This window comes from Callithrix jacchus, chromosome 14 (assembly GCF_049354715.1).
Source record: "Callithrix jacchus isolate 240 chromosome 14, calJac240_pri, whole genome shotgun sequence".
Classification (NCBI taxonomy): domain Eukaryota; kingdom Metazoa; phylum Chordata; class Mammalia; order Primates; family Cebidae; genus Callithrix; species Callithrix jacchus.
This window is the reverse complement of record NC_133515.1, coordinates 43,380,698-43,402,776: the sequence shown is the minus strand read 5'-3', so window position 1 is coordinate 43,402,776 and position 22,079 is coordinate 43,380,698. Positions and strand designations below refer to the sequence as shown.

Below are 22,079 nucleotides of genomic sequence, written 5' to 3'. Positions count from 1 at the left end.
CACTCTCTCTTAAGAGGTGGGGAAAGACTTTATTGAGGGCCAGATGCCAGGCCAGGGAGCTTGGGATGAAGAATTGCTTGAGTTTCCATCTTTCTGTAAATTAGGCCAATCCTAAGCCCTCTGGGGTCTGGACAGCAAGTTCCACATGCTCGCTCCCTCCCTACAAAGAGCAGAAACTTCTTTGGGGACCAGGATTTTATACTATGCTGCAACGAGTTCACCCTCCACTTCTCCATGAGCTCTTTATATGTTGCACATGTGAATCCCACACTTGGGTTAGAAGTGCAGAGGCCTTACTATGGGCTTGTAAGACCTGGTTGACAGTTTTAGAACACTTCCTTATAATTAGGGACTGGATGGTGGGGAACGGGGGCAGGTGAGCCCGGGGTGGTTGGGGGTATGGTGGGAGATGGACTGATCTATTTTTTTTTTCAACTAGGCTAAGCAGAGAAGACCCAAATAAATGCAGCCCTTCATTCAAGGCCATTTGAACTCCAGGAGGTAAATCATGTTGTTTCTCTTCTTCTGCAAAACCTTTTCAATGCTCTCCCATAAATCTGTAGCTCAACACTAAGTTGTCCCTTCACTGAGTCCTATAGTGCAGCGGTTCTCAAATTTGAGCATCAGCCAAGTGCAGTGGCTCACGCCTATGATCTCAGAACTGAGGCCAAGGTGGAGGATCACTTGAGCCCAGGAGTTTGAAACTGGCCTGGACAACATAGGGAGACCCTGTCTTTCTACAAAATTTAAAAAATGCGTAAAAATTTTGAGCATGTATTAGAATTACCCAGAGTGCAGAGAGAGCATGGAGCACCCCTACAGTAGAGTAGGTCTGGGCTGGAGCCCAAAGATTTGCATTCCTAACAAGTTCACAGGTTATACCACTGCTGCAGGTCTGGGACCATGCTTTGAGAACCACAGCTGGTACCATATACTCTCCACTTTGTAATTTCATGGCCTACTTATATTGTCTAGAAATAGTTCAGAATTATTTTCAGCATATCAGTCTGTCGTCTTGACCAGATTTCAATTCCTGCAGTGGCAGAGACTGTATATATTTTCCACATCAATTAGCATTATTGGACACATAGTCTAAGTACTTTTTTTTTTTGAGACGGAGTCTTGCTCTGTTGCCAAGCTGGAGTGCAGTGGTGCAGTGCTCACTGCAACCTCTCTGCCTCCCAGGTTCAAGTGATTCCCTTGCCTCAGCCTCCACCATACCTGGCTTATTATTATTATTATTATTTGTATTTTAGTAGAGATGGTGTTTCATCATGTTGGCCAGGATGGTCTCTATCTCCTGACCTCATGATCCGCCTGCCTCAGCTTCCCAAAGTGCTGGGACTACAGGCGTGAGCCACCACACTTGGCCCTAAGTATCGGCCTTATATATTGGGAAAAGCTTCAGAGATCTTGAATTCTTCAGGAGACAGGGATCAACTATGGTTAATTATAGGACTTCCACACTTTGCAAAAGATCATCTAATTTTTCTCATCATTCACATTTGCAGGGAAAAGTCTTTGTTTCCTTCAGCAATATCTGAATCTCATTAAAGAAACACTCCAGTCTTGATTTAGGAAAAAAAGATTCATTCCTTCATCCTTCCAAGTAAGGTACAGTACAACTGAATAACAATGCACATTACTGAAAAACACAGCTGCATCTTATATTGCTCACTACTCTTTATAATTCAGATATTAAGGAAAAGAACTGCTAATCATATTAGCACATTACAGAAATCAAAATTAACTTACCACACAAAATAAATTAAAACATTAAATATTAACCTTTTCAGTGCAACATATACAGAAGTCAGAGTAAGGAGTTCTAAAAAAAAGCATCAGGTTTATTATAATAATGAAAAGTTGACCATTTTAGTAAATTATTAAGACTAGGAAGAGGAGTTGCTTTTTCAGTGCTCTCTCTCTCTGCTGTGAACCGCTAGATCTTTCAGAAAGCCTGGTAAGTAGATGACCAGAGAGAACAGGTCTTATGTTAGAATGTTAAAAAATAGACACGTTTGTCTTACTTCTGCAACATCCTCTTGGTTTTGGGCATTTGAGTCATTCCTCCCTCTGTGGCTGGGCTGGTTGGGAGAGATCAAAGCCCAGAACGAACTAGGGGGCAGGGGTCTCCTGAGCAGTGTTAGAGCCTCATGAGTCCATCCCTGCCAAATTGACTGAAAGAGCAACCGGTGGCCCATGTGCCCTGGAAAACCTGGCTTGAAGATAACAGGCAGTTTTCTGTACCTGCAAAGCACAATCCCTTGAGAAGCTCCAGAAGCATAAATTCTTTTCCCTTACCAGTGCGGGTAGGTGAGGGTCAATCCCACCTTTTCCTCCTTTCTCAAGAGAAAGGACTCCAGGGCCATTCTGCCCACCTCTCCTGCAGGGACACAGTAGCCAGCTCATCCCTGGCTCAGTTCCATGTGTGTCCAGCTGGGACCCTGTCTTCCAGATCAGGGTTGGCTGCTATCTATCTTTCCACGTGGAAGAAAACATTTCCTGCCAGATGCTTAAAAAAAGTCACAGCCTGCAAAGCAGTGGGAAAACCAGGCTCCATAAGAATATTGGAGGCCTTTTAAAAAAATGTTTTTTTAAATGGGGGCTTTTCATTGTCTCCCGAGCCATTGAAAACAGTGATGCTCCCCACTGCCAGGTGTGTGGCAGCTAACCAGGTCAGGATGTTAAATGATTCTCTAATTGTAATGAACAATTCATTTTCTAAAGGGCAAGGAAGCACAGGGAACCTTGCTGAGATGGATTAGAAGATGCATTTTTAACCTGAGAAGGGAGCGTTTTTATAGCTAACCAAAGACTCCCACTGCCATTAAATGGTAGAGGAATCCGATGCTTATCAGTCATTTGATTTCTAGAAGAAAAATCACCAAATAAGCCACTCTCCTATCCTGGGGCATGGATGAAGGTCCAACCAGGCCTGCCTTGATGCAGCCTCTTTTTCAGACCTACTAGTTTCCAAAAGACTGACTCGGAAGGCACTTCTAGGGAGGCATACATTGGAGGCCTTTGCATGTGTGTTACAGACATAAGCATGAGGGCACTGGCAAGTGTGACTTGCTGGACCTAGGAAACAAAGCATTCACAGACACTAAATCTCAAGTTTTTGCAGGGAACCTCTGCTTCCATCATCTGTTCAGCCTCATCTTCTCACACCTCTGCAAAGTCTCTTGGATGCTAACTACTGATTGACAGGGGTCTAAAAACCAGTGTCCATTAATTGGTCTCTAAGCAGGATGCTGTAGTCAAGCCTCAACCCACATATCTGCTGCTGTAGGACTGGCCCAAGGAATGCAAACTTGAACCTACTTCAATAATTAAAAAACCGGGAGCTGTGTCAACAACGTTGCTAGGGGGCCAGCTCTGAACAGATCTGAGGTCTGCATTTAGTGCTTCATGTGTGGCATTGTTAAGTAAGAGTGCCAAAGTGAAGAAACAGGTCATAGAATTGTCTGAATTATTAAAAAAAAAAATTCATAGAAATGGTTCTTCCAGCTCAAAAAAGGATTAGGGGGAGGACAAAATTCTCTGAAAATTTCAAGCCAATTGACATATTTTCAATGTCCCTTTCATGATGTAGTAAGCTAGATGCACTTAAGAGTTAATAGGTAGAAATCTTTCACTTTTCAAATATTAGTAGACTTTCCTCACCTAAGGAGTTTATATTATTTGTTACTCTGTTTCCAAATTTGAATAAAAATTCCCGGGGATCATCCCTGTGTATTTGCAGGGACCCACTGCTCCCCAGAGGCAGGCCCCGTGAGTCAGATGGACCCAGATACTCAGGGAACGGTTGCTTCTCTTCAGTGGAAAGCAAGACCCACATGGTGGAGATGACTTGTTAGAGTTTTTGCTAATAAAAACGGCATCCTGAACGGAAATGAAGAAAAACAATTACTGCAATAGTTTTCCTAGTGCTTGAAAATAAATAGCAAAGTTAAATTTCTCCTTTTAAAAATGAAGAAACCAACCAACCAAGCAACAAAATGGAAAATAAGCGACTGGTCCCCCTTTTATGCATTTGGCCTGAAATACCCACGGCTTGTGGCTAATGCTTTATTTCTAAACATTCTCTCGGAGGTCTCGCTAGGAAGTGAGCCCATGTAATCACTGAGCAGTGCAGTATGCATTGGGTTTATCCCGTGCAGATATGCACATACTCTTTTCCTCTCTCCCCAGCAGAAGGGACAGATCCTTGCTGAGGGATTTGCTAAGTTTTCTCTCAGAATGTACTGGGAACATTTACTGGCTTTGTGGCTTAAATGGCACCACCTCTGAACCCTACCTTTGTTCCTACCAGTAACCCAGCCTCTGGTTCCATCTTCCCAACCCTGGCTGGCTTTTCCCAAGCCGCAGCTGTCTCGAAGAGGCCAGACATTTCTAGTCAATCAGTACAGCTTTTCAGTCAGCAACATATACATCATTACTGTAGAATTCTGAAGGGGTTTTATGCTTTTTACATCAACTTAAGAGACTAAAAATAAAACCATTATCCGTCTAATAAATAAGACACCTCCAAGGGTGGCGATAGCTTGGGACAGTCTTCAATGTCATGTGTCCATGGACAATATTGGGCTGGTTGAGGGTCTCATGGTTACAGGGTACAGCTTCTCTTAAAGCTGGGGTCTTCATGTGACATTAAGTCGTTTCCCCTCTTCCACTTTCTTTCCCAGTGAGCGGATGACAGAAAATGGTAACAACTACAGAAATCCCCTGTGTTGGGCAGAATTCTGTTGCGGAGAGGTGTGCCATTAAAAAGAAACATGCAGCCCGGAATCCATGCCTGGCAGAAGACAACCACACCTCTGGACTCAGACGCCAACTGAGGCACACAGCTCACCTAGGTGAGCAGGAGTCTGTCGCTTTACAGTTCTTTTTTAACCAGTCTTGAAATCGTGGTCCACCAATTTCTTCTTTAGGTCACACTGAATAACCCCGAGCAGACAGTTCTTGACAGTTTTGAAGGCCCACAAAAGACAGAAAGGCTGTGCGGGTGATCGCAGGCCAAGGAGGAAGGTCTGCGGCATGTGCAGGCGTCTTTGGTGGTGCTCTCCTGAAGAAGCCTTTCTTTATTGATCTGCCACAGTCCACCTGGCCAAGTTCCTCCTCTGGGCTTTTCAGACCACTGGCAGGAAGGAAAAACAGGTTAAGCACTGCGAGCCACACCCCGGCCACCTTGGGAAAATAAGCTTAAGAAAGAGACTTGGAGATGGCACTGCCAATGTCACCAAGTTCTCTCAGGCAGTTAGGCCCAAGTCCAAATTCTGCTGGTTCAGTGTTGGAGACAGCAACCTCTGACATTGTGCTTTCAGTGCCAAAGGAAGCTAGAAAGACTGATCGAAAGTAAGAGGTAGCAGAAGGAAGGCAGATTGGGGGGGGCGGCGGGGATGGATCCTGTTGTGAGGGCCTCATTTCAATCTGGCCTGTGGTCACTTCCCCTGTAAGGGGTGGCTTGGTGGGTGGCTCTGGTCCAGGGCTCTGGTGGCAGAAAGGCTTCCCCTGAGGCCATACAAGATTGGACCCATTTATTTTTCAAAACGGCTGGGCCCTGAGGGGATCCTCGCTGTCTGTGCTGGTGAGGCAACATGGCTCAGTTCCTGAGTTCGGCTTAGCCTGGACATCTTTCTAGGTCCCTGCCACGGTTCCTCTGGAGGTGCTCACAGGTGAGCACCCCTGGTTCACCCATCCTTTAGGCCCAGTAGGCCTGGCTGGTGCTACATGAGGTTGTGATATGCACCATCTCAGGGAGAGGGACTTCAACTCCAGTTGCAATATCTAAAGGTCTGACCCATCCCCAGGATGACTTGGTTGAGGTTCAGACAAATGCTACAGAATCTATTACAAATTTTCTTAAAAGACTAAAAACATATTTCTATTGGTGTTAAAAGAAAAAATAAGCTCAAAAATAATCCATTAGCTCAATGGATTAGCCCAAGATGGTTGAAAGGAGATGTTGAGACAGGGCTTTAGAGGCCCTGGTTCTCATCCTCACTCCCCCACTGACTCCTAGTGGGGTCCAAGCAGGCTGTCAGCAGACTCAGTTTACCCACATCACTCATGAACCATCCTCCTCTTAAGGCCACTGCAAGGCTGAATGGATTTGCATTCACTAAATCCCGAGTGATGCTCCAGCAGTCTCTGTGTGCTCATTTACTGCACACAATTACTATGGTTATTGAAGTGAAGAACAGACGCATGGCGTTCTTGGGCCTTCAGCTCCCTCCAGATGACCACGAGCTCTAATGAACACGTGTGTGTCCAGCCTCCCAGCAGCCTTCCTCCCTACCCTCTCCATGTACCCTGGAGCTTCCGAATGCCAACTGTTGACTAGGGAAGGACACCTCTGGGTTGATTCACTTTAATGACTGTCTCCTGACCCACTATGTCCTCAAGAAGAACTTTATGATGGGCTCTCGTTAAAATAGCATCCCTGAAAAGCTGGCTGATGTGAGGCTTTTCTGGCCTTGTTTGGATGAAGCAACTCTTTACCTCCATGAGCCCAGAGGCAGAGATGCTCCGAGGAGGGCTCCTGAGGTGCAAGCTGGGCCCACGTCCTAATGTCAATCTCCATGGATGTTGGTGAAAATATCCAGGAAACGAGGTAAACTTAATGAAGCTCACAGGATCTAAGGGTTGGAAGGTCCTTAGAGACCTTGCATAGGCCAAATTCCTCATTTTACAGATGAAAAAGGAGAAGTGACTTTCTCAAGGGAAACAGAATGAGCATCTCTTGAGTGCTGTCAATTTGGGTGATACACTAGGTATTTTATATCAGTATCTTCCAATTTGCACAACATCTTTTTAAGAATAAAAAACCTGAGGCTAGGCTGAGCATGGTGGCTCACGCATGTAATACCAGCACTTTGGGAGGTTGAGGTGGGTCATCTGAGGTCAGGAATTCGAGACCAGCCTGGCCAATATGGTGAAACCCCATTTCTACTAAAAATACAAAAATCAGCTGGCTATGGTGGCAGGTGCCTGTAATCCCAGCTACTTGGGAGGCTGAGGCAGGAGAAGCACTTGAACCTGGGAACTAGTGAGCCGAGTTTGCACCACTGCACTCCAGCCTGGGCAACAGAGTAAGACTCCATCTCAAAAACAAACTAAGGCTCTGAGAGATTGAGTAGCTTGTCAAAGGTCCCGCAGCCACCAGCCAGGATATAAGGGCTCCCTACTAAGTAAAAGGCACCTATGAATAAACTAATCCTGGCTTGGTAGAATAAAACAGTCCCTCTCTTTTCTCCCCTCTCTCTGCTCCATAGTCCAGGAACTTCTGCCCTGATTTGGAGAAGGTAGTTGTTTTCTCCACCCCATAGTGTCTCCCATCAGAGAAGAGGCTCCTTACCTGTTTCTGAGTGGCAGCAAGCAGTCCTTCCCTTCAGGAGGGCGCTGGGCTTCTCGTGCCGGCAGATGAGGGCCCGGCACCACTCACAGTGTTTTCGGACCTGGCAGCAGCTGCAAAGACACAACGGACCCAGTCTGGGCAGGAGAGCCAGGGTGGCACAGCATCTGCCCAATGGGCCTGTGGCTCTGGCTCTAAACCAACTCCCCATGGGGGCTTCTCGAGGGACCAGCACTGTAGGGGGCTGAGGGCACGGTAGGGCAGTGGTTTTTTTTGGGGCAGATGCTGGCCAACAACAAAAGCATCAGTTGACTGCCATAAAGTATTCACTCCATTTCTACAAGCTGACCTGGCTCCAGCTTCCCCAGCTGTCAGAAGGGACTGGTCCTGCACTCTGCTTTCTCGATAGAGAACAAGGTGAGTAGCTCTACAGGTATAGTAACGGCCTCAAAACTGGGACAAAGGACTGGGATAATAGTGGCCACCTCCAGCTGGCAGGGCTGTGAGGGCTGAGGAGGAGGTTATTCATCTGGTATTGCCAGTAGCAGAACAGGGAACTCGGATGGCTGAATTGACCATGGAAAAACATGGAAGAATGAGTCATGGATCTCAATCGCTTTGAATCCTCCTTTCAGGACTAATATTCTCTAGTTTTGGAACATCCACCCTCTCTGTAAACCTGGTTCCCTGGAGTCCTGAGGCATCAGGTTATAAAGACTACTGCCTTCCTCTGTGAGCAGGAATGGACAGTTTTCAGAGTTTACATGAAAAAAACCCCCAAAAGAAGAATAGAAAGAAAGCACCGAGTGAGAGAGAAGTTACCCACAGACACTGCCAGCTGTTTCCCTTGGGATAGCACAGAGACCTTCGTTTTCACTCATTCCAACCTTAACGCATGTATACTTTATGTGTCCCTGGGCAAGGGCTGGAGTTAGGAGAAATTTCGTGACTAAGGTGAGCCAGGTGGCAGAGATGAAGAAATAAGCCTGTTGCTGGGCTTCTCTCTTGGTATCTGGTGGCATTTCATGATTCCTCTCCCAGCCCGTCTTGATACTGTCCTGCAGTGAGAAGCTGGGAAGGTTCCTGGAACCCCTGAATCTTTGGACAGCAGGGCTATGGAGGAGGTCCTGAGATCTTCCTGCCCAACCTGCTTTTGTCAGAAGTGAAAACCAAGAGCCCAGAGCAGTGCACCTGCGCCTGAGGCCCTCCTGAGTTAGAGTCTGGGCTGGGAACAGCGCATCCCATGCCAGGGGGCTTTGAAGGCCTTGGTTCCAGATCCATCGATGCCTGCTTTCTCACAGTCAGCCAGGTGGGCTTGTCCTCGTCACTTCCCAGGCAGGAGCAGCCCAGGGCAATGGGATCAAGGCCTCTAGATCTCTCCAGCATGGGATAAGCCAGTTCCAGCTTGGACCCTGCCACTCAGGAAGGCCCTAAGCCCGGGAAGTCAGCAGCCTGGCAGGAAATGAGAGCATAGTTTCTGGCTCATGGATTCTGAACTTGGTCTCTGGCTGGGAGACCAAGACTGGGAAGCTCCACAGGAGAGTTGGGACTGGCTGCCTCCCTGGAAATGAGAGATGCTGTCTAGGCATCTAGATCATTCCTGTTTCCACAGAATCTGGCAAAATTAGCTCTTAGGTCTCTCTGGGAAGGCCCATGTGGGCCCCCAGCCTTGTTCCTGTCTCTGTGAGTCTCCTGGCTATAGAAACAGGACTATGGAAGGATGGGAACACACACAGCTACTGGCCATGAGAAGCAAGGCTGGCAGCCCATTAGCTGGCTCCGACTCCTCAAGAAGGGTCCTCCTGAGTGGCAGAGCCTGGGCTGTTCCCAGTCTGAACCAGAGCTGCTTGTCTTCTCCCAGCAAATGTGTTTTACAAAGTCCCTGGAAGCAGAGTGGCTACTGCTTGGGAAGGAAGGAAAGGCCGGCCCAGCTCAGACCTCATCCCTCACCATTCAATGCTGCCTTGGTCCAGGAGAAGGATGTGAGCAGGCTGTGGCTACCGTCAACAAGCTGGGGCTCTAAGGGGTGCCCCGTTGTTACCAGAACCAGGGGCATGTGTTTCAGATGTCCCATGCCATGCCAACCATCATCAAAGTAGCATTTAGCTTTGCTGACACCACTCAGACATCACAGCAGTAAGCTGTGCTGAGGTGGCCTTGTTATCTGGACATACTGCAGATGTCCCTGGTAGGAGAGGCTCTAAGGGGTGCAGGAGATCTGACCTTAGGGGGCAGCAAGTACTCACTGTATCAGCACACATGTAATGATAAGGACAGCAAGGGCCACCATGGAGACCACCACCAAGGCAGTGATGGCCTGCTTCTTCTGGCTGGCGGCCACCACGGCCAGGAGGTCCGCATGCTCACAGCGTGCACCAACGTACCCAGAATGGCAGCTAGGGAAGAAAGGAAGGTCAGTGCACTCTCCTGACAGCAGGTTTTGTTCCCCTAGCTCTCCAGGGAGGGTTTGCCTGGAGGGACCCAGAGCCTTCAGGTAAAGCCCAAAGGGACCCTGCCAGCTTTTGCAATTGGAAGCAAAGGTGTTAACAAAATGCCTCCTATTTCTGGCCGCAGGCACCACCACTTGCTTGGAGAAGGAAGGGGAATCTAATCGTCCTTATCTGAGGATGCAAACTACCGCTGAAGCAACCCGTGACTACTGCGACTGTGACAAATCCTGGAGGAGTCAAGGCAGCAAACGTCTTCATGACACAGACTTCATTCTGGCAGTTCACAAACAATCCAGGTTATTTTTAAACCAAGTGTGTATATTCAGAATTTCTGATGATGAGAAAAAACGCCTGAAACCAGTGGAGGCATAGGCTGTGGTTTGCCTTTTTATCTTCTTCAAGTTAAGTTAGTTCTTCAGCTATTTACCAGGCTACCCAGCACCACTACCTGGTCGTGGTAGGACTGGAGAAATCACTACTCTCCTGTGAACCCTGGTGTTCTCCTGTCCCTTAATACCTGGCCCACCTTTACACCGGGCTTAGTAAAGGCACAAGCAAGGTCATGTTCAAATGTGCATGCAGCCTGGAAAGTGTGGCGCCAACACCAGGTGATGTAATTCTGGTATTGCTGCCATTCAGAGGTTCTTTAGCATTAACCTTTCAGTCACAGCCCCCTGCTATGCACAAGTGGGTCCCAAAAGTGCTTCAGGACGTGTCCTGGCCATAAGGATGGGATGGTCATTTTCTTTTACAGGCATCCCCTGAGCCGCTAATCCCCTAAGCATGTGATGCTTCTCAATAAGACATAATTAGCTTAGACACTGGTCCTTTTGTATGGAGTAACATTCTTATTGTCAATAGAAATGTAAGATTACCACCTCCTTTGCCCGTGGGGTGGCCTCCTTCCCACTGGGGAATTCTTAGCGGAGCAACCCCATATCACGTGCTAGATTTAAAGTTTAGTTTTGTTTTCCCCCCAGACATGGCAATGACAGCGAAACTTTTAAAAACAGTTTATGTTTTGATTACTTAGCCTCTAACCTTCACTTTTAGATTCGAAGGCCTTTGAAGACCACGCACCCTGAGAGGGGTTAAGGTCCTAATGTGCCTGCTGTCATGCTGGGCTGGTTCCAGGGGTATTACATTTGCAATTCCCCCAGTCCTGTGCTCCTGGGCTGGCTGACCCCAAATATCGGCGGATGCTTGGAGCCACAGAATACATGTGCTATATTTACCTGTAGCATAGATTTTGCCCAACTTAATAAAAATATAAGCATTTTAATGTTAAAGAAATAGGTCTTGTATGAGGAATAGGTCTTCACTGACTCTCCCTGCAGGCACTGGCCCTTTCCTATGAAGGGGAGGCAGAGAGTGGACAAGCAATAGGCTTAGGCAGTGCATAAATCTAAGCCGTCCATGCATGTCTCAAGAAAACCCTGCGAAGGGTCCCTCTGTCTAGCTCAAGTTTTCACGCTGCACCTAGATGGCTCCCCAGCCTTCCAGACAGGGTCCCTGAGTGGTGTGTTTCCTCTGTGATAGCTAGTCCTCTCTCCTGCAGGGCCAGAATCCACCCCTCTACTTTATCTCCCACCCACCTAGGTTCCGGTACCAGCCAATCCAAGTTGTTGCCACCCCCCACCCCCAGCCCAGTGTTAAATCCACACGCTGCACCTAGCACAGTTCCCAGCATGTGGGCACTCAGGACATACCCACAGAATGAATGAACAACTACCCTCCATTGCCAATCCCAACTCTGGCTACCTTCTCCACCTGGAATATCATTCCTCACTCTCCTCAGGCTCCATTCTAAGGACTACATTCTCCAGAAAGATATAATTTACAGATTCATTCACATTCATTTTTGTCACCCATCCAACCGTTTTTCCAGAGCTCACTTGGATCTCCCTAACTTCTCCTCCTTGAACCCCCCAGGACTATGCCCACCTTTCTGACTGCTCTTCTCTGACCAGCCTCACTTCTGGCCCCAGCCTCCTTGCTCTTGCAGGGCAGGGCTTAGCTCTACAGAAACCTTTGGTGAACCACTGAACAGAATGGGGCCAGGGAGCCTAGGCTTTAGAGTGGATTATCAGATTTGTAAGCAGGAGTTGTAGCCAAGCCAATGGGACTTCTCTGTAGAAGGGTTAGGGTTAGGGTTAGTCCTTCTTTCTCCTGGGGAAGGGTAGCATAATGAGGATTTGAAGAGTCTTTTGTGAAATGTTTATGGTATAGGAGGACGAGCAACCCATGACAATTTCACACAGCTTGAAATGTTTCTACTCTAACCAGCAGGCTCTGGGAAAGAGGGATTCTAGCACCTCACCTATTATTTGGCTCTAAAAACACTATGATTTAACATATCAATATTGGAGACCCCAGTAAATTTCATTTAAATCAAATAGTGGCAGCCAAGTGCTAATTATAACACATAACATTTACTGCAAGCACTAGGCTAAACTACGTGAATCATCTCTTTTAATCCCAACAATCACAACTGACAGGTGAGGCCATGGCTATTATTTACCCTGTTTTACAGATGAAGAAACAAAAGCTTCTAGAGGTTTGGGAACCAACAATCTCACCCAGTAGGGCTACCTGTCTGGATTAATGCAAATTGGTCGGAAGATACCCTGGGCTAGTGACTTAGTGACACACACAAACCTGATCAGACGAATGGAGATGGGCTCCTGACTGTCCTGTAGAGAGGTCTCCTTGTGGTCAGTGTGCCAAGGTACAAAGGTGTCTCCAGACAGTGCCATCTTAACGTACCAAAGGAGCTGACCCCCTGGGTTGGGGCACACCTTGATGACTTTCCTTGTTTTTCTACCAGGGGAACATTTGCCATTTGTGCTTGTTGGCCCCTGCAAATCAGCTCTGCTTTAAAACTGCCCTGGCAGAAGTGCCAGCCCCTTAGGAAAGTCTTCATGCCAACCAGAATGCCTATCACTCTAGTGTCATAGCTGCAAACACTCAACCCCCAGGCCCGCAGAGGGAGGGAGCACAACCTGCTTCTATGTGAACACTTCCTCAAGGTGGGAGGCATGGGGGGCACCTCATCGTGGAGACTCCAAGTCATGACCTGGAAGACACCTAAGAACAGCATGTCTTAGCCTCAAGCAGCCCAGTGTGTCTCACCTACAGCTGGGACCTCCCAGATCAAAATCTCCCTGCAAGTGGGGCCTGGGTATTTTAAAGAAAGGGCCAAAGGGTAATTCTGACAAAGCTAGAGTTGAGAGCCAACATGAAGTTTTTAACAGCAAAACCAACGTTTCTCAACCTTGGCTGCCCATTGAAATTGTCTGCAGAGCTTTCAAAAATCCTGAAGTCCAGGCCATACCTTTACATCAACTAAATCTGAATCTCTGGGAGTTAGTCTTGGGCATCAAGATTTTTAAAGCTCCCAGGTGATTCCTTCCAGTGGGCAGGGGAGGGCGATCCTTTCTCTTCCTAATTATAATAATGGGAATGCTTCTCAGTTGCTCTTTATAACAGAAAAAGAAAAAGGTTTGGTGATATACTTAAAAAAAAACTTCCAAAGCTTCTAATATTAGACTTAATTATGCTGATTATTTTAGGCACAAGTCACAGAAGGAGTGGGAAGAGTCACCTCACCTGGCTGCAAATGAATCACCCTTGACCCAGCTGCTGTTCCCTCCTTGGCCTCAGGTAGGTGCTGGTTTCCACCTGGCTGCACATTCCACAGGACTATGAGGCGGGGGGTACACTAGGACCAAGGGCACGTGTATTGGGCTTACCCATTCTCCGCCTTTCAAGAACCAGATTCACCAAGTCCTATAACCTCTGTGCTCTAGGGGCTGGGGAAGAGAGGGCTGGAGTAAGCTCAGCCCCACTTTCATACTCCTTCCAGCAGGGCCCCGCAACATCCACTGGCTGCAGTGATGGTGCCAATGGCGGCCACAATCGCAAACACAGAATATGCTGTGCTGGGACCTGAGCTTGAATGTTCTCCGGTGCTGTCAGTAGAACTTTCCATGATCATGACAGAGTCTATATCTGGGCAATTGAATACAGTAACTACTAGCTACCTTGAGGTATTGCATTTTTTTTTTTTTTTTTTTTAAAGACGGAGTCTTGCTCTTGTCACCCAGGCCGGAATGGAATGGCATGATTTTGGCTCACTGCAACCTCTGCCTCCTGGGTTCAAGCAATTCTCCTGCCTCAGCCTCCCAAGTAGCTGGGATTACAGGCGTGTGCCACCACGCCCAGCTAATTTTTGTATTTTTAGTAGAGACAGGGTTTTACCACGTTGGCCAGGCTGGTGTCAAACACCTGACCTCAGGTGATCCACCTGCCTCAGCCTCCCAAAGTGGTGGGATTATAGGCATGAGCCACCACACCTGGCTGAGGCATTGCTTCCTTAAGGTGTGGCTAATGAGACTCAGAACTAAATTTTAATTAAGTAGTCTAACTGCTCAGGAGCCCAGTGGCTCTTGTCATAGGCAGCAATTGCTCTATATACATTATCATCACTGGTCCCCATTACAATTCTATGAAGTATTAGTATCCTCATTTGTGCACAAAGAAACTGAGGTTTAAGGGGCCAAGCCACTTGTATGAGAGACTCAGCGGGACTTTACCTCGGGTCTGCCTGTCCTCCAATCCATGCCTTTAACTGCGGTGTCCTCCTGCCTGGTGTGGGATCCCCACTCTGGCTTCCAGTAGGAAGAGAGAGTGAGGACCCGCACTTTCTCCAGACCTGTGGATGGGGGTGATGTCATCTTTCCTAACCCTGCCCCTACCACCTGCTGCTAGATCTACAAAAGGGGGCTCAACAAGAAATCTGCCCTCAATCCTAATCTCTTGGGAGGTGCCACCTTGGTCACACGGGCAGCAGGCTATGCACTGATGGTGCTCAGGTCTCTTTGGGTGTTTAACTCTGTTCGGATTCCACTGGAATGTTCTGTGGCCGGGGCCAGGTGGAATGTTTCCCTTGGCAGACAAGAATTTGCTTTCATACTTTGCTGTGGGAAAGTTGTCGGGAGTTCGGTCACCACGGATCATTTGGGACAGGTGAGAAACTTCAAACTGGTTGCCAAGGGTAAACGTGTCACCTGGGTGGCTTCCTTCAACCGTTTTCCTTTGTTTGAAGGCTTCTGCAGGCAGCAGACCAATGGTGTGAGGAATCTGCCCCAGGGAAAAAGTGTTGAGAGTCCTAACCTTGCATTTCTATAGCTTTACTGTCTTTGCAAATTCTCTTCCCATTACTTTTCTGATGTGGTTGGGAGCTAGGGGATTTATTAAAGGGAGCTGTAAAATACCATCTAGGGTTGACCTGAAGCATAAACATCTAAGGGTAGTTTTCACCACCTTTGGCAGTCTCTGACTAGTTATTTGTTTTAACTTTTCTTTTTTCCCTCATTTTATAGCATGAGATGTCATTATAGGTTCTCTGGAAACCTAAAGACTGTTGTTCATATGGAAGACAGAATTTAAGACTTACGATATTTTAGAAAGTGCTCTCTCTCTCGAGACTAGAGTCCTGGCTCCCTGTGAGTTTGCTTTATGAGGCCATGACAGATGGGGCCTGACCTCAGGGTATGTCAGTTTTATTGACCAGAATGTGTATGTCAGCTTCCCAGGGCTGGGCGAGTCACAGAAACAGCGACAGAATGTTCTGCTTTCTCTGCCTGCACTCAAGAGTTTCTGGTCTAGTGGGAATTCATTAATTAGAACATTCTTTTGGGTACTGTAAATACAAAAAGGGATAAGGTGTGGTCCTGTCTTCCCAGAGCTTACAAGCCATTGGGGCGTAAGAAGTGCCATCAGAGGGTCGCAGCTGCAGAGGACCCTGTCCCGGGGTTGAACATAGGCAAGCCCCCAGGGGTCCCGCAGATGGAAAAGGGAGCCAGGGGAGCTGGTGTAAGCAGAGCAGCGGTCCTCTTGCCCCAGCAGGGGCAACAGGTGATCAGGGGCCCATGTTTCACGTTGCTGTTGGGCATAGCGGGGAGAGGTAGAGAATGAAGGGCTGGAGAGGGCGAGCCTGTCTGGGGCGGCACACCTGAGTGAGTCCCCAGCTGGGGGGCTGTGTTGGAAGTTCAGGCCCCGTGTTGCCATTCTGCTTATTCAAGAGGAGCCGTGCATCTGCATGGAAATGTGAAATCTGACTTTCTAAAATGCTGACAACAGATTAAAGCCACCTAAGAACAGTGTGGCTCGTTATCTATTGCCATATAAAGCATGTCTGTCAACTGAATACTGCCCCGGGGCCATCAAGATCCAGGGAGAAACTGAGGTAAAGAGCTGTAATTGCTTGCATGGATGGGCCTACCCCAAGACAGTCAGCTTCCAGATGCAAGTATGTCTCAGGTGTCTCTGCAGCCCCGCATTTGACCCATAGGAAAAACTTTTTAAGAGTCTGTGGTCAGGGGACTGAGCTTGGGGATGACCCTGACCTTTCTCAGGAGGAGGGTTAATTTGCAGGGGAAGATGCCAGCACCTTTCCTGGAAACAAAAGAGCTGAGTGGTTTGAGGTGAATTCTGCCAAGCGGAGGCAAGTACCCTCTGGGCATGGGTTCTGGTGCTGGAATGATGGGACTGAACCCCACCTCTGCCAGTGACTAGCTCTGGGACTCTGGGTAAGTTGCTTACCTTCTCCAAACCCCAGCTTTCTCATTGATACAACAAGGGTAATAATCCCTACTTGAGAGGGGTGTTGAGGAACCATGGTTATGGTATGCAGAGTGCTGGGTACGATGCCTGCCATGAACTCAGTTTTATTGAGCACTTGGTATTATTATTAATAGTAACATGTATGATGTGAATGCAGAAAGATGGCCAGTTACCCTCATCACTGTGTTAGAGGGTGTGAATATGATGGACAATTATAATATCTCCCCTTGGGCCAAGAGCAGGGTCTGGGACAGAGGGGAACAGGAGAGCAGCCACCAAGTCCAGCTTTCAGAAGGCTTCCCACAGTGGAAGAGGGGGTGCTCCTCAGCCACATAGATGGTTGTGGCTTGGCTCGCCTGGCTGCTGGCTCTTGGTAAGTTTGCATGAGCCCTGATCTGGTGTGGGGACCACCTGAGGAAGAAAAACTGAGGTTCTGACTCACTTTGGGTCAGAACTTGGTAAAGGCCTGTCCTTTCTCTCCAAAGAGAATTCCCTCAGCTCACAGCACAGTGAACGAGGCTGTGTATGCTTGATTCTGGGCTGAGCACAGGACATGGCTGGCAGGAGCCTTCTCCCTGTTGTACAGGGAAGCTTCCTGATATTTGGGTCAAGAGGCCAATCTTCCTTCAGGGCCAGTGTTTTTCCACAATGACCAGGCCACTATGAAAACAACCCCATCCAGGGGCCTCTAGTGTGTTAATTATTGTTAATAAGAATGATAATCATGAATAATGAGTGTCTATCATCATCATCATCGTGCTTTGTATTAACAGGGTGCGGAGGCGAGGCCTGTCATCTGGGGGAGTTTCTTAGCCCTGCAGTGTTCTCAGGAGGAGGGCGGCCAGTGTGCTTCTCCTCCTTCCTCTCCAGGTGAGGCTCAGGGGCACCCTGAGGGGCCTGCCCAGGCTCACAAAGCTGCACCTCAGGCAGAGGAAAGCCCGGCCCACACCGCCTACTGCAGCAGGCTCTCCTGGTCCCCAGGCTCCTGGGCTGATGCATCTGATGGCTTTAAGCATCATGGCTAAGAACTCAGCTTCAGGAGCCAGAGGCTGGTTTGAATCCAAGCCCTGCTATGCAAGCTGGGTATAGCCTCTCTTTCTTCTTCATGGGGTCAGTATGATTAAATGAGTTAGCACATGGACTGTGCTTCAAACGGTATCTGGCATGAAGCCAAAACCTTAATAGATGCTAGTTTTTATTAACGATTAGTATGAAATTGCTGATCCAAAACCATTTTTGACCTATAAAAATGTCAATTTCATATGGATCCACGACTCTTAACTTGGGGGCAATTTTGCCCCGCAGAGAGCATTTGACAATGTCTGGAGATATTTTTTGACCGTCATGGCCAGGGACAGTGACGCTACTGGCATCTAGTAGGTAGAAGCCAGGGATACTGCTGACATCCTTCCGTACACAGGTCAGCATCCACAACAGAACTATCCAGCTCCAAATAAAATAGTGCCAAGTTTCAATATAGGTCCACCTAATAGTATTCTATTATAGACAGACCAATTGTCTTTGAATATGTCTTTCTGAAACTCACGTGGCTTCCATTGTCTAAAGAATAAAGACAACTTTCAACAGGCTCTGGCCTCCAATTTCTTTCTAATCTGGTCTCCTCCCTGTCTCCCTGGTGTAGCCACATTGATCTGCAGCAGCAGGTCCCCCGAGCACGTGAGGCCTGGAACAACTCTCCGCTCTTCCCAACCAGTCCAACCCTGACACCGGCTTTGGGAAGTTTTCTTCACCAACCTGGCTGACCGTGGCAATCACCACGGCTCTTAACTAATGTGATTCCCAGGTTCCACTCCTGGGGATTCTGATTCTCTAGGTCAGAGCAGGGTTCAGTAATATTTTTAGAAGCCCCCCTGGGAGGATGATGCTCAGCCAGGTGTGGAGACCACCATGCATGGCCTGCATCTTTATTTGTAAGCTACTCCTGGTTCTGTTAACATTTATGTACACTAGCCCTTCACCTGTGCTTCTGGCTTGTTTTATGAGCTGGAATGTGAAGATGCTGGAGGGCAGAGACCACATCTTAGAGGATTTGGCCACTCAAAGGTAGCCATCCCAGTGCCTTGTGCTCCAGAAATTCTAAGTCATGAAATAATTTGAATCCAAGAATTTTCAGACTTTGCTAAACCTATGAGCGATCTGAAATGCTTATTACAAATGCAGAGCCCCAGACTTGAACTTCTGGGGGGTTCTACTTCAGTGGCTTTGGGCTGGGGGCCCTGGAACCTGGATTTTTAGCCAGCTGGTTTTGAAAAAGGTGTCTCCCAGTCCACACTTCTAATCCTCTGACACATCTGGCTCCAAGGGTCTCAGGGGCCTCTGGCAAGTCTTATGGAGGTAAATGCTCTTCTAATCGGATATTAGACTGACTCCAGCCCCAGACCTCCAGGAGAACAAGGGATACTTACACACAAGCTGGCTTGTCCTCTTGCACCAAAAACCTGCAGGTTCCATGGAAGCAGAACTGAGTGTGGGAATCTGGGCAGTCATTAAAATGAGACACCACTGCTGCGGCCACGGGCGGGTCTGCTGGGGAGAGGAAAGACGCAGGGCTCAGATCCAGGAACAGTTGACATTACACCCTGCAACTCCCACCCTACCAGTCAAGAAGGTGGAGCCTGTGATGGCTGGGACTTTGGGTTCCCACCTGGGGCACCCCCTCCTCAGCTCTCACTTCCTGAAGCCTAGGATGGGACTAGAGCTCCTCTGCATAGTGTGCTTTTTGTTTTTATAGACAGCAAAACAATTCCTCCCCTCATTAATGCAATTCAAAGATAACTGAACAATTTTACTGTTTTAACCCAAGAGCTACCTAATTTCACTTTTGCAAAGTGACAGTGACTTTTTTTTTTAGATAGCTTTTGTAAAAATCTGTTTTGAAAGCAAGAGAACAGCAGAAAGGTACAAAGGAGCATTCTGTAACCATTATATTGATGCAGAGGCAGAATAGTGATGCAAAAAGGTGCTTATGATATACTGTAAGTAAAGTAAATGGGTTTCCAGTATGATTTGTATAGTATGATCCTCCTTAAAAAACAAAAAAACACCACCACAAATAGAAATCACACATGAAGAAGTCTGGGAACAATATACAGTAAGATGGTAGCAGGGCTTCTCTTGGTAGGATTAGGAGTGATAAGGCTATAAAGATTACTTAAAGCCCCATTACTGGGTATATACCCAAAGGAATATAAATCATTCTATTATATACATGCATGTGTATGTTCATGGCAGGCCTATTGACAATAGCAAACACATAGAATCAACCCAAATGCTCATCAATGACTAGATAAAGAAAATGTGATACATACACAGCATGGAGTACTATGCAGCCATAGAAAGGAATGAGATCATGTCCTTTCAGGGACATGGATGAAGCTGGAAGCCATCATCCTCAGCAAACTAACACAGGAACATAATACCAAACACCACATGTTCTCACTCCTAAGTGGGAGCTGAACGATGAGAACACATGAACACAGGGAGGGAACAACACTCACTGGGGCCTGTTGGGGGAGGGAGAGGGGGAGAGCATTAGGGAAAAGAGCTAATGCATGCTGGGCTTGATATCTAGGTGATGGGTTGTTAGGTGGAGGAAACCACCATGGCACACGTTTACCTACGCGACAAACCTGCACATCCTGAACACGCACCCTGGAACTTAATTAAATGATAAAAATAAAGATTAGTTAGAGTAAGAAACCCATGTGAGAGCAGCACAGTCAGCGTTTGGAAATTCTTTTCTCTTTCCCATAATGGGGACAGAGAAAAAAGGGCAGAGTCCTGGTACCATGACTCTCAAGAGCTTGGGGTGGTCGCCAAACCTCTCAGGGTTTTCCATCCTTGGGTTTCAGACAGGAATAAAAATAGCCAACCAATTCAGGAGCACCATGATGTACAACAGACCTGCTAACCAGGCAGCACTTTGGACTTACTTTATTCCACTCCCATTTTGTCCAAAGTAAATCTGAGGCCTAGTATGTAGCTATTTCAGCTCCATTGATGCAGACTCCATAGCTTCTTTCAACAGGTCCTCTTAATGCTTGTATTTTGGGTATTTCAACAGTGGGTCTTGCCCATTTAGGTTTTTTTGGGGAAAAAAACCCATGTTCCTGGAGCTCTTACTCTCTGAGAAAGGACAGAACATTTCATATCTTGGAGGATTTTAGACCATCACTAAACATTAAACTCCTGTTGCTATTTTTCTATTCATGAGCTGCTTCTAGAAGTGTCATCATTTTAGAAATCCCATAATTCCAGGGGAAAAGCAGAGGCTAAAAATACAACAGAATCCTTGACATTGAAGGAGACACACTGTGTAGTGGTTAAAAGCATGGGCTTTGGAGTCAGAGACATGGGTTTGAGTCCTGCCTCTGCCACCTAGATGAAGCAGCTGGCCTCTCCTAGTCCTGCCGTTACAAGATAGGGGCTGCCCTATCTCCTTGGTGGCTCTGCCATTGAATGACATAATGCTTGCTAGGTTCTGTACTCAAGATTGTCTGGTACGACACTCAGCTGTTAGCTCTCCTATTGTCATCACTGACAATCCCAAAATACGAGTGAATATCCACATGTGGTAAAAAACCGCTCCAGTATGTAATCCCCCCATGCATTCAGTGAGGTGTAACTAAAAGTTCAAGTGTCCCCTTTAGCTCTTAATGACAGTTACTGTCTTTCACACATGAGGACAAGCAGAGAAGCCCAAAGCCAGATGGAGATATCAACCTGGGGCTGCTGGACCCTCCTCTGAGCAGGAGTCTGCAGGACTGCTGGGTCCAGTTGCCTGCGCTGGTTACAGTCACCTGCATGTGCTTGGCCTGAGTGGCTGAGGAACAGGCCCATTCGCTGGCTAACAGTGGATGCTGGATATAGAAGTGAGACAGGAAGGGTCTGCTGTACTTTGCATAACTGGCTTCCCTGTGCTCACTGAACTTGTCAAGGAGCAAATACAGAGAGATGAAAGGGCTAGACTCTAGAGGCCGATGCAGGTGGGCAAGGCAGCAAAGCTTCATCTGTACTTACAGCCGCTCCCCACAGCTCACATTACCACCTGAGCTCCGCCTCCTGTCAGATTAGCAGGGGCATTAGATTCTCACAGGAGCAGGAAACCTGTTGTGAACTGTGCATGCGAGGGATTTAGGCTGCATGCTTCTCATGAGAATCTAATACCTGATGATCTGTTACTGTCTCCCATCACCCCCAAATGGGACTGTCTAGTGTCACACTAGACCCCCAAATGGGACTGTCTAGTGTGGAGAAACCAGCTCAGGGATCCCAGTGATTCTACATTATGGTGACTTGTATAATTATTTCATTATATATTACAATGTAATAAGAATAAAGTACACAATAAATGTAATGTGCTTGAATCATCCTCAAACCAGCACCCCTCCCAAATCTGTGGAAAAATTCCATGCACCTAGTTCCTGGTGCCAGAAAGGCTGGGGACTGCTGGGCTAGTGAATCTAATTTAATGTACATGTTTAAAAAGGCTTTTGACAAGCTCCATGAATGGCCATTTAAACCACCACCTCCAAGTGGCTAGAGAAAGTCCATTGTCAGGGCTTTGAGCTGGGTTCCTCCAAGTGTGAACTGTGGACAGACAGCTTCACATTCCCCTGAGG

The 22,079-nt window shown here is 47.4% G+C and overlaps 1 protein-coding gene across 3 annotated transcripts in view; it reads right to left on the bottom strand.

The window, feature by feature from the left end:
- Positions 1–1,573: 1,573 nt before the first annotated feature.
- TGFA (transforming growth factor alpha) overlaps positions 1,574–22,079 on the bottom strand; it is a 105,135-nt gene continuing 84,629 nt past the window's right edge. The window contains exons 3-6 of one of the 3 annotated variants that reach the window (XM_002757649.6): positions 18,864–18,984; positions 9,607–9,756; positions 7,364–7,473; positions 1,574–5,143 (exon numbers count right to left, since the gene is read on the bottom strand). In XM_002757649.6, the coding sequence (XP_002757695.2) occupies positions 5,136–5,143; positions 7,364–7,473; positions 9,607–9,756; positions 18,864–18,984 (389 nt within the window). In that variant the 3' untranslated portion in view covers positions 1,574–5,135. Of the gene's footprint in view, positions 5,144–7,363; positions 7,474–9,606; positions 9,757–18,863; positions 18,985–22,079 lie in introns of those variants that run through there. The other 2 variants (XM_008980541.4, XR_013526508.1) reach the window with 2 other exon arrangements.